General features: G+C 33.8%; 1 protein-coding gene across 1 annotated transcript in view; it reads right to left on the bottom strand.

Moving 5' to 3' along the window:
* WDR41 (WD repeat domain 41) overlaps nt 1–15,535 on the bottom strand; it is a 45,239-nt gene that overhangs the window by 10,695 nt on the left and 19,009 nt on the right. The window contains exons 4-8 of the mRNA XM_081307212.1: nt 15,399–15,530; nt 13,370–13,432; nt 8,440–8,551; nt 6,248–6,310; nt 4,619–4,729 (exon numbers count right to left, since the gene is read on the bottom strand). Coding sequence (XP_081163338.1) covers nt 4,619–4,729; nt 6,248–6,310; nt 8,440–8,551; nt 13,370–13,432; nt 15,399–15,530 — 481 coding nt within the window. The remainder of the gene's footprint in view (nt 1–4,618; nt 4,730–6,247; nt 6,311–8,439; nt 8,552–13,369; nt 13,433–15,398; nt 15,531–15,535) is intronic.

The following is a 15,535-nucleotide window of genomic DNA, read 5'->3' as shown; positions in this document are numbered from 1 at the left end:
GGAACTTAAAGGATTAAAGAAAATAAAGCTGAATAGTTTTAAGAATATGGAGTGATAAAGGGCTCTAAAGGAAGAAGGGCAGGAACGGGGGGAAGAGATCCAAGTAAATATCTGCTTGATAAGAAGAAAAAAAAATAATACACTTAAATGGCAAAGAGCTGGAGAAAATTTGCAACTTAGAAGTCAAAACAGGTTTAATATATTTGATACATAAGGAGTTCTCAGAAATCACTAAGAACAAGATAAATACCCCAGCAGAAAAATGTGTAAAGGAGCTGAACAGAGAAACAAGTGATCAGTAAATATGTATAAAGATTTTTAAACTCCTTTAATAATCAAAGAAATTTAAATGCAACAAGATACCATTTATTGACTTGTAAATTGGAAAAGTTACAGATTTATAAATTGAAATTCATAAATTTCTTATTATAAAACAGAAAAATGCCCAATACCAGCAAAATCATAGGAAATCAACATGTTCATATACTGCTAATGCCTTAGTACTCATTGATGTAAATCTGAAATAATCTTTTCAAAGATTAATTTGGTAATATATATCAAAACCATAAAAATATAAACCACCGATTCCACTTCTAGGAATTTACTTTGAAGGAAATGTATAAAAGACATATATACAAGGTTGCTAGACATAGTCTTAAAAACCTGAAGACAACTTAAACATCTAATTGGAGAGCGAATATATCAGACATTCACAAAATGAAACAGTAATGCTGTTATTGAAAGTTAAATTGTAAAAGTATGTTTTTATATTGACAAGAAAATATATTCATGAGATACTGTTACAAAACAGTATATCATATTTATATATCATATATAATTATAATACACACACATATACAAGGATGTGGACTAGTGTTTAATACTGGTTGATGGGATGATTTTAATTCTTTTTTTTTTTAGTGTTTCTCACTATTTTCTTCTATGATTATCTAACTTGTATAATGACGTTTTAAAAATCTTTAAATAAAATGAAATCAATGGGCCAAGACACTTTACACATTATGCATTCACTGAAAATGTACAACTGCTAGATTAAAAATTACCTCTAAAAATGTAATTTGTTTTGATTCTTTACATTTTTGAGGTAAGAGACCAAAACAATGCACTGAGTCTGGAAACCAAAGTTCTAACTTTGTCTCTGCCTATTTTTAGGCAGGTGTTCTTTAGGAAATCTTGAACCTTTCTTCATCTTGGATTTCTCATGCATTAAATGAGAATGATTGTAAATATCAAGTTAAATAATACATGGCTAGACATTTTTAAAAAGATATCAAATGTTATCTTTGAGTCTCAGGTATTATTTTGAGCCCCTAGTATTATTCTACATTAATGGTATTAAAACATCCAGTCACATATGATTTAAGAAAGCACAGATGAATACTTGTGATTTAATTATTCCATTTATCCAGTAAACCAGCAAGACAGAAATCTCTAATAACCAGATGTCTCTTAGAAATAAAAAAAAAATTACTAGTAATCATACATGTAAACATTCTGTCTTAGTTCCAAGGCCATAATAGGTAGCTTTATTAAAAGATTATAGATTTTTCTATGTGAAAAAATAAGTTCAATTCTTATCTCAGGAGAGAAACAACTTTGTATTTTTAGTAGTGTAAAAGTTTAAAGCAGTCCAAATCATTCTATAACCTTCTCTTTCACCCTTTATCTTGCTCTTTTCAATTTCACTCAAATTGTAAAAGAATCAGAGAACTGAGAGTATAGACACCTCCTGACTTTGGTTCTGCATCTTAGTTATAACACAGAGTGAACCCACTGAGGTCATGCAGCTGTCTACTGACTTAATTCTCCAAGTACCTGTGATTCCTCTATGCAACAGAAACACAATATTAATGATCACTTGAAAATTTTCACTAAGAACAAAATGCTTGCATTCATCTGAGTCAGCACATAGCTTATCACTGTGCAAATTATTTATATTCCTATACAAGTCACGCAAAATGTTTCACACCAAACAGCCTCAATGGTGTAATATTAGTGGATGGACTTTCATCCTCTAAGTATCAAGATACTTAGTATGGAAATCTGACCTGGCATCTGTCTATTCATAACTTGCAAGTACTAATACTTTGTGATACCAGACCATGCTGTCAGCACAAAGCAAGAAAAGGAAAAAAATGAAGAAGCACACAGAGTCTTTGGTCAGAAGGTATTAGCAAAGTCATGTTGTTTGTCTTAGGAAATCTCTGCCCAGGCATGCAAATCTCCTGGTATATATTATTCATATTTGTGGGAGTTCTAGTATACCATTCTAAGGTTGCCTTGGGTCTACCTCACTGAACATGTATGTACTCCCCCAGCTCCCCAAGTTAGAAACCCAGTAACTGGCCACATCTTTTAGTGTTAATGGATAAGGACAAAGAGGGTAGAAATTAGAGGAGGAAATTAAACAACATAATCAATTCAGGATCACGAAAATCTTCAACATCACTGACATGCCCATGCACAAGAGAAGATGGTTAGCAAACTTTTTCAAATACCAGACTGCCTGGCCATGTATGATTGCTAAATATTCTTTTGCCTTATTTATATCTGCAGTATAATTTTATAGTCATGGAGTTTATAAAGCAGAAAGTACTGCAAGTTTTCTATAACGTTCATTAATAACTTTTTTTTTGCATTAGCTTTCCATTTTCCTTCCTTTAAGAATCTGGCAAAGAAATATTTGAAAGAACTTTCTTAAAATGTTATAAGCCTTGGAATGGAGACATAGCTAGTGGTAGAACATCTGCTCAGCAAACCCCAGCACTACCTGGGGGGAAAAAACAAGTATTGTAAAAGAACCAGAGAACTAGAGTATAGACACCTCCTGACTTTGGTTCTGCATCTTAGTTATAACACAGAGTTAACCATAGTTTATCACTGTGCAAATTATTTATATTCCTATACAAGTTTGCATACCACACAGAGAAAAAGAAAGACCATGAAGTTAAGGCTATACCAGGAACACCCCATCATCTTCATTTAAGTAACCATACTGGTTCAATGGTACCACTGTTTCATCACTAAAACAAGCTAACTAGGCATGACCAGTGTAACAGGCCAGAACATTGCCATGCTTTTCTCAGCAGCTCTGGACCTTGGGGAGGCTTCAAAAGGTCTTTTGTGCTGCTATCCATGGCTAGAAAAAAAAAGGGTCCCCAGAGACAATGAAAGGGGCACTACCAATCATTGTTATTTCTATCACCATAGACAATTTGGGCCTTAGAAAGACATATAGATGAGTTTATAAGAAGATGGCTATTGGGAAAAGGATTTTGGAGCTGGAAGGGACATTCTGACTAATATACATGAAAACGTGACTGAGTAGCATAAAAACAGAGACCACATTTGGTCCTCTTGGTGCTTTCTGTGCCCTTCTTTCCCCTCATCTCATGTTTACACAAAATATTCTTCAAGAGCCAGTCCAGGGTCTAGGGATATGGCTCAAGCGGTAGCGCACTCGCCTGGCATGCGTGCAGCCTGGGTTCAATCCTCAGCACCACATACAAACAAAGATGTTGTGTCCACCGAAAAACCGAAAAATAAATATTGAAATTCTCTCTCTCTCTCTCTCTCTCTCTCTCTCTCTCTCTCTAAAAAAAAAAAAAAAAAAAAAAAGATGTGTGTCTGGCGAAAACTAAAAAATAAATAAATATGATATCAGCTTCAGCTCATAGATACTCACTAATATAGTATATGGAGCCAAATAAGATGTCTGGCAAGTCAAAACTCATAACTACAGGAAGGGCAGACATGACTCATTTTTTGCAAATCTTTCTTATTCACTGGGATTCTTCAGTCACAACTACAACTGGCTTAAATCCTGGTTATTCCACTTTAATGTATAACAATAATGTGATATTGTACAATATGGTCAGCAAGACAAAAGGGCATAACTATTTCCAATCTTTTCTACTAAAGAAGAACTGGCCAGGGGGCTGGGGATGTGGCTCAAGCGGTAGCGTGCTCGCCTGGCATGTGTGCGGCCCGGGTTCGATCCTCAGCACCACATACCAACAAAGATGTTGTGTCCGCCGAGAACTAAAAAATAAATATTAAAAATTCTCTCTCTCTCTCACTCTCTCCTCTCTCACTGTCTCTTAAAAAAAAAGAACTGGCCAGGGCTGGGATTGTGGCTCATCAGTAGAGTGCTCGCCTAGCACGGGCGGGACCCGGTTTCAATCCTCAGCACCACATAAAAATAAAAACATTGTGTTGTGTCTATCTACACCTAAAAAAAATAAATGTTAAAAAAAAGAACTGGCCAGAACTATTTGCCAAGAATGCTGCAATGCTATGAGCACTATGATGATCAGCTCATAGCTACCATGCGGCACCTGGGATAATTATGCTTTTCTCTATCTTCTTGTTGCTGCCTCACTCTGTTTTCCTTATGCCTAACTCTTAGACTTGACCACATTTGAGACTTCTTGCTTAGCTTCACTGGCATAAGCTTAGAGTTAAAGAGAATCACAATCTCTAACAATCTATTACTCCAATAACAGTCTTTCGAGAATCCTGGAAAAAAACACTAAAGTTCAGAACAGGTTAACACGTTCAAAATTGTGCATAATATAAATATGTATGATGAGCTTACCATTGACATTAACCAATGAAAGAATATTATCCTGGTGATCAAGGAGGCGCTTAACTTCAATAATATCCCATTCAAAGGATCCCTCTGTGGGTTCCACTAACCTGAAAATTACTAAATGACAAAAAGAGATACTGTTCTATTGAAATGTTCAAGAAAGATGAAGTACCATTTTCTACTCAAAAAGCAAGTATTTCGTGAAGTGAAAAATACCTACCATATTGAAAAACCCATCTCCAAAGATAGCCTTATTCATACTAATTTAAATGGTTTCTTTCAAATGCTTGAGATGTTTGAAACAATCTATTCAAACTCCAAGTCAGGGTTTCCTTAGAACTTGTTTGCTTTATTGATTCTTCCAAATTAACTAGCAAATACTGAAGTCTCCACTCTTTCTAGGACTTCAACTCATGTTGTCCAGCTATCCCATCCCACTCTTTACCTGGCTGGTGACTGTCCCACACCCTTGAAACAAGTCCATTATCTATTTTCTCTACTCACATTCCTAGGCCAGTAAGTACTGCTTTGAACTAGACTACAAATTCATGCTTAACTTTAACTCAGTGACAAGTATACAAAAACAAACTTTTCTTGATATCTAGGCACACAACATATTATAAATTCGCTGAGAATAAGCCTTAGAATTTTTGTATGTCAAACAGTTCTATTGATTATAAGTAGATGTTCAATGTTTTGCTTAACTCATTATCTGACTTTAATAGTTTTATTTAAACTAATATAATCCTAATTTTAACCAATACAGAAAATATAAAATCAAATCAAGTAAAGTGATTCTGTCAACCAATACTTAATTATACTTCTACTACGTACTTGGAGCTTTAGCTATCAAATGTGAACAAGGCCCAGGCACTGCCTTGAAATGCTCAGTCCACAGTGAGAATGAGACTCTGACACAGACTTAGCATCAGTAAATTAAGTGCTATGATAAGCCACTGGAGCAAGTGCTGTGGATGCTCAAAGATTAAGATTCCTAACTTCTGAGAAGTAGAAAGGTCTTTTATCCTTTCCAAGTAGTGGTAATTACCCACCCAAGTCTCTCTTCTTTCTCACATGTCTCTCTGGGAAACAGGTCATACCATTTTTTTTCTTCTTCTGTATTTCTGACACTATTTCACCTACTTATAAGTCTCTAGCAAGGTTATTATAGTCTGATAGCCATTCATGTTCAATGGTTGTCAAGAGAAGGTCTTTTAGATGATACAAAAGAGAACTCCTTCCTACACCTATCAAAGTTGTGTGAAAATGCTGCTTTAAGTGGAATACTACCAAGTTATCCTGAGACTGCAATTTTAGAAAAAGCAGCAATATATTGTTTTTTTTTTAATTTTTTTATTGGTTGTTCACAAGCAATATATTGTTAAAACAACAAAGAAAATAGTAAACTAAACTACTAACAAGAAACCTGATGTAACATCTTGAAAATGTTTCACTTTCTGTATCACTTTCAACAATCCCAAGGAGCCAAGGCTTGGCAGGGGCAAATATCCCTGAATTAAAGACTACTTTGTCTTTCCAGCACTTATATACTAGTCTAGTTTAAAATATATACACATATACACACATGCACACACATGTATATAAATAAAAAAAGAAAGAAAAAATCATACTCACTCAGTTCTTTGCCAACTGCTGCTATGACACAGTTCTTAGGTATTTCAACCAAAGCACTGATACCTTCAGAAATATATAAAATTCAAATCATTTTTTATGAATTCCAACAAAAATATTCTGAGTTTTATGTCAATCATTTCCTATAAAGGAGATGGTAACAACAAAGTACCCAAAACTTGCTACAAACATACTTATATACATGTTTACAAATGGAAAATGATTGTTCTAAGTAGATTTCTGAGACCTCTGGAAGACACTGATTTATTATGGGTAGAACATGCTCTTTGAAAACTTTTACTGTTGTGGCAAAGTTGTATATTCAGCCATTTCAACTTCCTTCTGATAATCTCCATCACCCATTTACAAGATGGCTAATTCTAATGAGATAAAATTGGTATTTTTCCCTCAATGTAAACTTAAGCCTGGGCACTAAATGAGCTAAAAGGACATTGTGAAATACATATTTGTTCTTCATCCTGTTTCCTATAACCCAACTTCTAAAACCCTTTGAATTTCCAAAAATATAGTGTGTTTTATATGCTAATGGGATGGCTGGCAGTCACTAGGTCACTTCAGAATGAGGACTGGTTGCCAGAAAGATCAAGGCAGAATTAGAGGATTAGGGCTTTCAGCCCCATCTCCCTACCTCCAGGGAGAATATAGGGGCTGAAGGTGGAATGGGTCACTAGTAGCCAATGACTTAATCAGCCATGCCTATGGAATAAAGCATGTTTTTTGTTTGAAAAACAACAGGACAGGGTTCAGAGATTCCATATAGCAGATATGTGGAGGTTATGGAGGTTGACACACTTGGAGAGGACACAAGCTCCTCACCCCTTCCCACCTGTGTTCCCCATGTGGCTTTCCTCTGCATCCTTTGTAATACCCTCCCTGAGTTCTGAGAGCTGCTCTAGTCATTAATCAAATCCAAGAAGGGGGTTGTGAGAATCCTGATTTATAGCCCATGGGTCAAAAAACATAGTGTTATAAATGGCATTTGAAGTGAGATGGGGCAGTCTTGGGGACTGAGCCTTTAACCTGTGAGATCTGACTGAGGCGAATTAGAGGACATCCAGCCGCCGTCTACCACTGAAGCACTGCATGTTGGAAGCATGGTTTTGAATGAAAATATAGGAGAAACTGAATTTGGTGAGTCAGAGTTAGCCAATAATTAAAAGCATTCTTATGGTCAATAAATACATTTACAAAAGTCCTTATATTACTAAAATAATCAGAGTTATACCATACCATATTTCATATAGAGTTTTCTGTAGGGTTTGTCTGTTTATTGTGTTAAGAGACAGGGTCACACTATGTCGCCCAGACTAGGCCATACCTCTTGGGCAAGTGATCCTCTTGCCTCAGCTTCTCAAGAAGCCGAGACTACAACCATATACCACCATGCTTTTAAGTATAGAGTTCTGAATATATTTTCATAACTGAATCATGAAATGATTTGAAGCTAACCACAATTTCTATATGTTATAATTATTACTTTTGTTAGAAAGAATTATAGAGTTAGAGTTGATGTATTAGAACCAGCATATATGTTGGCAAAAATCTATGTATTAAAGTTAATTTTCCATTGTGATATATACCATATAGATGTAATTCATAGTATATAGGTAAATTTGGAAAATATTTTACTCATGTGCTTGTCCTTCCCATCCATCGAGACTAGTAGTACTGTTGTGATCTGAAGAGCTTTTCTGGCTTAATTCTCCTCCACATGTTTTTTTTTTAACCAGGATGTTTTGTATTTTCCCATGTGTTGAGATATGCTAGAGGAGGAAATGAAAGTATAATGGGGCCAGAGGAAGTGGAGGAGATAAGAGCAGATGCACAGAGTATGAGAGTAATTCTAAATGCAGAAAACATTCTATGTTAATTACATTATTTGTGAAGTGAATATACTAACTGAATATGGCTACCTGTAATCTTTGGAGCTAAACCAAAACAAAACCCAAATCCCCCATAAAGACCTTTGTGTTCATAAAGTCTCTTTGAATTTGCTGTCTTCTAGAGTCTATCAATCATGATTCAGCTATATATATAATTTTTAGTTGTAGATGGACACAATTCCTTTATTTATTTATGTGGTGCTGAGGATCGAACCCAGTGTATCATAGGTGCTAGGCAAGTGCTCTACCACTGAACTTCAACCCCAGACTCCAGCATTATATTTTGTTTACCTGTATCAGAAAGGTGGCTGGTCTTACACAGGAGATCTAATTTTCGGTTCCACACACATAAGTCATTCCCACCAGAGAGCCAAACATCTAGTCTCTTAAGAACAGTTAAACACTGCAAAATTGATTTGAAATGTGTGTCAATTTAAAAACTTAAGCATTTCATTGTTCAATGGTTTTAAACTACGCCCACAAGTTCAGATCCTGAGCCAGAACCACTGAGCTAAGATGTTCTCTGTTCCTGACCACAAAAACTATTAGATAATAAATGTTTATTGCTTTAATCCACTAAACTGTGAGGTAATTTCCTACTCAGTAATAGAAAACACACAATGTTTAAACTCCTTTTTAAATAAAATAGAAAATGCAACCTTAGTTTTTGAGTTTCAGATTAGTTATCTCCTAATTCTTCCCAATAATTCTGTTTGGTAGACTCAGGATGGTTAGCATTTCATGGACTGACCTTCACCTCTAATGGCTCCCTAAAGGGCCCCTTAATAGTCCTTTCCTCACCTGCCCACTGGCAGCTTAGAACAAAGACAAGAGCAAGAAAGAATTAAAAAGAAAATGAGGAGGTTCTGGTGATCTTGTCTAGGTTGCAAGTAGGGCTGTTTTTAAAAAGAGTTGAAAGCAATCAATGTAGTTTTTATTTCAAGAGGTCCTATGCTGCCTAATCTCTGCTTTAATATCAGTACCTTATTCATTTTATTGCCCAATAATATTCCTCTGTATGGATATGCACATTTTATTTATTCATTCACCAATTGCTAAACATGTAGGTTGTTTCCATCTTTTAGCTATTATGAATAATACTGCTCTGAATACTCGTGGACATGTTTTTATTTCTCTTGGGAATATATCTAGGAGGATAGTTGTGTTAAATAATTCTGTTAAATATTTTGATCAACTGCCAAACTGTTTTCCAAGGTGATGGTACCATTTTACAATCCCACCAGCAATGTATGACGGTTACATTTTTTTCACATCTTATTAACACTTGTTAAGACTGGTCTTTGGTCTTTTAGACATGAGTCATTCTGGTATGTATAAAATAGTATTCTATTGTATGTATATGTGGAGTTTTCCTGTGTTTTATTTTATTTTTACATAGGGTCTAAGTTACTGAGGCTGGTCTACACATTCAATCCTCCTATCTTAGTCTCAAATTGCTGAGATTATCAATGTGGTTTTTGATTTGCATTTCTCTAAAGACTAAGGATGTTGAGCTTTTCATGAGTTTCTTGGCTACTTGTCTTATTCAGAGAAATTTGTTTTAAATCCTTTATTTATCTCTTAATTGTGGAGAATTCTTTGCATATTCTGGATGCAAGTACACTGAATTTGCAAATACTTTCTTCCATTTTACAGGTTATTTTTTCACTTTCTCAGTGTTGTTCCTTTGAAGCACAAAAGCTTTTAATTTTGATGAGGTCCAATTCAATTAATTTTTTTAATAAATGGATTTTTTTCAATTTAATTGTTTTGTAGGTGGATATCTTGTTGCATTAAGCTTTTTTTTTTTTTTTTTTTGAGACAGGTGTCTCCCTAAGTTACCCAGGCTGGTCTCAAACTTCTGGACTCCTCCTACTTCGGCTTGCAGAATAGCTGAGACTATGGCACCTGGATCAGCATCATTTTTTTGAAGTCTTGTCTTTCTTCCATTGAAGGGTGTTGGCACCATGTCAAAAATCACAAATATTGTCTATATATGTGAGATTTTATTTCTGGACTATCAATTATATCCCTTTGATCTGTGTGTCTACCATTATGCTAGTACAACACTGACTTGATTACTTCAGTGTTATGTAAGTTTTTAAATGGGGAAGTGACAGTCTTACAATTTTGTTCTTCCTTTTCAGGACTGTTTTGGCTATTCTTGCTTGCCAGTTTCTGAAATAAAAAGTCAGCTATAATTTTGATAATGATTTTGTTCCATCTGTAGATCAATGAGTGGTGCTATAATCTTAACACTATTAAATCTGATCCATGAACATGGAATATTCTCTTCAGTTATTTAGATCTTCTTTCAACTCATTTTGAAATTTTTAATGAAAAAATCCTGAACTTCTTTAAATTTATTCCTAAGTGTTCTATTCTTTTGGGTGTTACCATAAATGGATTTTCTTAATTTTTAGAGGGTTAAATATTAGTAAATAACAAATACAACTGATTTTTATATATTTATTGTGTATCCTGAAACCTTACTAAATTAATATATTAGCCTTATCAGTTTTATTGTGGATTTAGGATCTTCTATATGCAAGATCACATCGTTTGTAAATATAGACAGTTTCATGCCTTTCTTTCCAAATTGATGACATTTATTTCTTCTTTATTGCTAATTGCCCTGGCTAGAACTTCAAGTACTATACCAAACAGAGTGCTCAGTGCAGACACTCTTACTTTGTTCCTGATCTCAGGAGGAAGAGTGTTCAGTCTTTTGCCCTTAATAAAATCCTAGTTCACAGAGTATTTTTATCATTAGAGGGCACTGATGTTTATTGAATACTTTCTCTGCATCTATTGAGATGATCATGTGATTTTTACCATGTATTCTTACTATGATGTACTTCACTGACTGATTTTCTTATGTAAAATTAAGCTCATACTAATGGGATAAATCTCCCTTGATTATGTTGCATAATCTCCTTTTATATATTACTGGATTTGGTTTGCTAATTTTTTTTGAATATTTATTTTTTAATTGTACACAATACCTTTATTTTGTTTAATTATTTTTATGTGGTGCTGAGGATCGAACCCAGGGCCTCGCAATTGCCAGGCGAGTGCTCTAAGACTGAGCTACACCCCCAGTCCCTTGGTTTGCTAATATTTTATGGATGTTAATGTACTGCTTTTGTTACATAACATTATCATTAGCATGGTATAAACTCTTTATAGTCTTCTGAAGTGATATTTTTTAAAAAATATTTTTAGTTGTAGATGGAAACAATAACTTTATTTTATCTATTTACATTTTTATGTGGTGCTGAGGACAGAACCCAGTGCCTCACATGTGCTAGGCAAGTGCTCTACCACTGAACCACAACCCCAACCCTTGAAATGACATTTTAATGAGTGTGTATATGTGGGTATATATATATGGGGGATGTGTGTGTATGTGCGCACATGCATATAATTTCTTAAATTTTAATTTTTTATTCTAATTAGTTATACATGACAGTAGAATACATTTATGTACTTTTATATATATAAATGCAGTATAATTTCTCATTTTTCTTATTGCACATGTTATAGAATCACATTGGTCATGCAGTCATATATGTATAAGGTAATAATGTCTGTTTCACTCTATTACCTTTCCTACCTTCATACCACTTCCCCTCCCTTCACTCCCTTCTACCTAATCTAAAGTAACTCTATTCTTCCCTAGCCACCCACCCCCCCTACTGTGAATTAGCTTCTGCATGTCAGAAAGTAACAGTGTTACTTTCTTAGAACATTCTGCCTTTGGTTAATTTTTTTTGATTCATTAGTAAAGCCAAACTGCCTTCCAGCAGAGCATGTGAATTTATTCTCTCAAAAAGCAATAAAAATGTCAATTTCACTATCTCCTTGCTAACACTCACCCTGATAAGAAAAATTTACTAGTTCAAATGATAAATAATAGCATTTCACATATATAGCATTTCATATATATATGAAATTCTTAAAAAATTATCTCTTCAAGAACAACTGATCTAATGAACTAAAGTGAACACAATATTACTTGTTTAACAAATTTTTTGTAAAGCAGGATCACAGCCAGAGTAAACAAATACAATTACCTAGCTAATTTTAATAAAACCCCTTTATAAGGTATTTTTACCATACTGAAATAAGGCACTTTATTATTGACCAGTTCCTATGACTAGTTTATGAAACAGTTCCCAAAAGGAACTTCCCCCAAAGACACTAATTTTTTTTCTCCTTCTCTATTCCTTCAACTCAAGTATTTTCAATTGAAACCTAATGACCTTGTTTTTTCAGATAGTAGGAATTATTTTTAAGAAATATATAAGTAACATCTTTTCATATCATTTAGAGATTTTGATCAAGTCAATACTTTAATGACTTCTTCAGAGAAAGTTCATTGGTAAATTAAATATGAGCATACAGGACATAGTACTTCTTTCCCCAGAATCTTTATTGTTATTCATAACAGCACAGTGCCATGAGGTAGCTACCAGAGATGCTGCCTTTTAGGAAAAAAAGTCTTTTCACTGTTGAAAAAAAAAGTGTTATCTCCAACATGAATCTCAGATAGCTTTAAAGCAAATGAGGAAACACCTCATTTTACTAGTGTCTTTTCCCAAACTGGTTAACATTAAAAAACAGTGTTACTTTCTTAGAACATTTAAGGTAATTTCTTCTGTATGAATCACAAGTAACCAAGACTTATCCATGTTTGTTTCTCCAACATGTAGCAGAGTTTCTCTCACATAAGAAGTGCCAAATGATGTTTGTAAAATTAATGAACCTAATAGAAGCTAATTAGTCACGAAAGATTTTTAGTTTTAGAACTAATTGACATATCTTTATGACCTTAAAGAAGGGAGTAGTCAAGGGACAAATAACTCCATATTTTTAGTGCAAAGAATAATAAAAAAAAAAAAAACACCGACTAGTTATTGTTACAGGCTTCCTATAAGTGGCATCTCAGGATTACCTACTAAAAATATGCCCAGTTCTATTTTCTTTCTTATCTTGCTATAATAATTAGCCCCTGCTCTACTTTCCATTTGAAACACTGTTAAGAGTCAATACATATGTTCACAAAAATCTAGTCTTAGAATCAAGTGACTGGAGGTGTCTGTGAAAAAATAATTTTTAAATCTCCCAAAGTAATTTTATGTAATTTATTTAACCATTTTTTTTCCTGAGACAAAAATGGATTACCATTAAAAACTCTTAACTTCTTTAAGATTTTTACCTTTACAGTAGACTGGAAACATGATACTCTCTGAACTTGTCTGCCAGTATCAGAATCCCATACCTAAATTTATGTTAAGAAATAATTTCTAAGTAGAATTTTTAAAATCTTAATTATGAGATAACTTTTTCTAATTAGAATGAAATCACAAACATTAAACATTCAGTTAGAAGATCTTTAAATAAAACATAAAATATTTAATACTTATACTACCACAAAATTTAATTCATATAGTAAGTCATCAACTTAGCAGAGCAGGCTTACGATCTACAATAAGCTTGAGGTAAATTTTACTACCAAACTATTTGCCAATGCCAGCAGAATGAATGGCCTGATACTGAATCTTTACACGCATTAAATACTGCAGATGTTTAAGGTTTATTCACTGAAACAGTCTGCCATAATCTAATAAACATGAACATAAAGAATTTATACTAAAAAGTATCACATCTGTTAATTGATATTTCCTAAAGGCTCCCTGCAGTATGCATGGCATGTTTTACTACTGTTATCCTGATTCAAAGAAGACACAGTATACTACTGTTACCTGTATACATATTTAAAATAATTATGATCACCTTGAAGTACTATTAGAGTATTTTAGGAATAGTTTATTAAAGAGAAAGTATTTTAAATTCTATATTTGTAGCTTATACTGAAAAAGAAAAAAAAACAAAGGAAAATAATACTTGCCTCAATGCAGCAGTAGTATTAAAGCAGCTCTGGTTAACATCTAAGCAAATTTTTGTCCTTGTTTATGTCATACTTTAATCACCAAGACACACGTGCTCATGTATATATATATGTATATATGTGTGTGTGTGTGTGTGTAGGTATATATACATATATGTGTGTGTATATATACACATATATGTATATATACCTACACACACACACACACATATATACATCTATTGCCATTTAAACCTTTTCTTGGAAGTTTTCTCACCTATAGGCAATGTGTCTGGAAAACACTTCAGCTGAAGAATTTCTTTAAAGTGTGTTATTAAATAGTATGTCTTAATACTATTATCAAAGCCTAAGAAATAGTGTCACTAATCCTTGAAACTGTTTAAACAGAACTTCAGATAACCATAAACTTTTTAAAGTCAATCTGACACCTTAAAAAAAAAGTAATGAAGGACTATAGTTATCTCTAGCACTTGGCTATGAGCTTCACAGATTCAATTCCTCATATAGATAGTATATGAGGATGAACTTGTTTATAGAAAATATTTTATGAAGACAGTGTCACAGTGTCCTATAGTGGTCCAGAGTTCTGACTTTGCAGCCAGACTGCTTCTCAGTTCTACCCTACACTGGCTCTGTGCCTTGGGGAAGTTATTTAAAATCTCTACTCTTCTACTTTCTCATCTGTAAATGAGAAGAGCTAAAAATATCTTTCAAAGGGCTTTTTCAAGATTAAATAGAAAGACAATGTATAGCACACATAAGCACTTAATAAAATTTTACCACTGCAGTTACATCTTAACTTTTTACCTAAAATTATGAGGAAAATAAATTCACCTTTTAAAATTGTTTTTGAATACTGAATGTTAATATTAAACAGATGGTAACTACTTTTATGCAGATTCAGAAATCCAAAGGTTCTCATGGGTTGGGGCCATTACATTTCTTTTTATACAAATTAAAAAAGGGGAAATGTGAATTATTCTGTAGTCCAACTCATCTTTGTTTCCCTAAATTGAAAAACAAAAATAAGATAATAAAAAAAACTTTAAGCCCACTTTCTCCCATTTCCTCCATTTTACACAACTTGATATAACAGTAACTCTGGAAAGAACAGCTTTAGTCATGGCGTTTCCATCAATACAAGCCTTAACCTGCTATTTCTAGTCTAATACTTTTCAGATGCCTAATACTTTTAAGAAGTGTCTTATGAAGACTACAATAAAATCATTTTTGCTACATAGGGTAGATAGGCCCCTAGAGTCTAAAGACTGATAATGCATGTAGTTGTCCCTTGGGCCACTGTGGCTATTTCACTTTCTTCTAGATTTAAGGATATAATAACTGTTCGATCAGCAGAGGCTGTCAAGATGAGGTGATTTTTTTCTTCACAAGATTCCAAGGAAGGAAATGTAATAACAGCTGTTATCTTTTGAGTGTGTCCACTGAGTTCCAAAAGCTTTTCTCCTGTCTAAA

Source organism: Spermophilus citellus, assembly GCF_964194105.1.
Source record: "Spermophilus citellus genome assembly, chromosome: 1".
Taxonomy (NCBI): domain Eukaryota; kingdom Metazoa; phylum Chordata; class Mammalia; order Rodentia; family Sciuridae; genus Spermophilus; species Spermophilus citellus.
The sequence above is the reverse complement of the archived record's forward strand: the minus strand, read 5'-3'. Positions and strand labels throughout refer to the sequence as shown.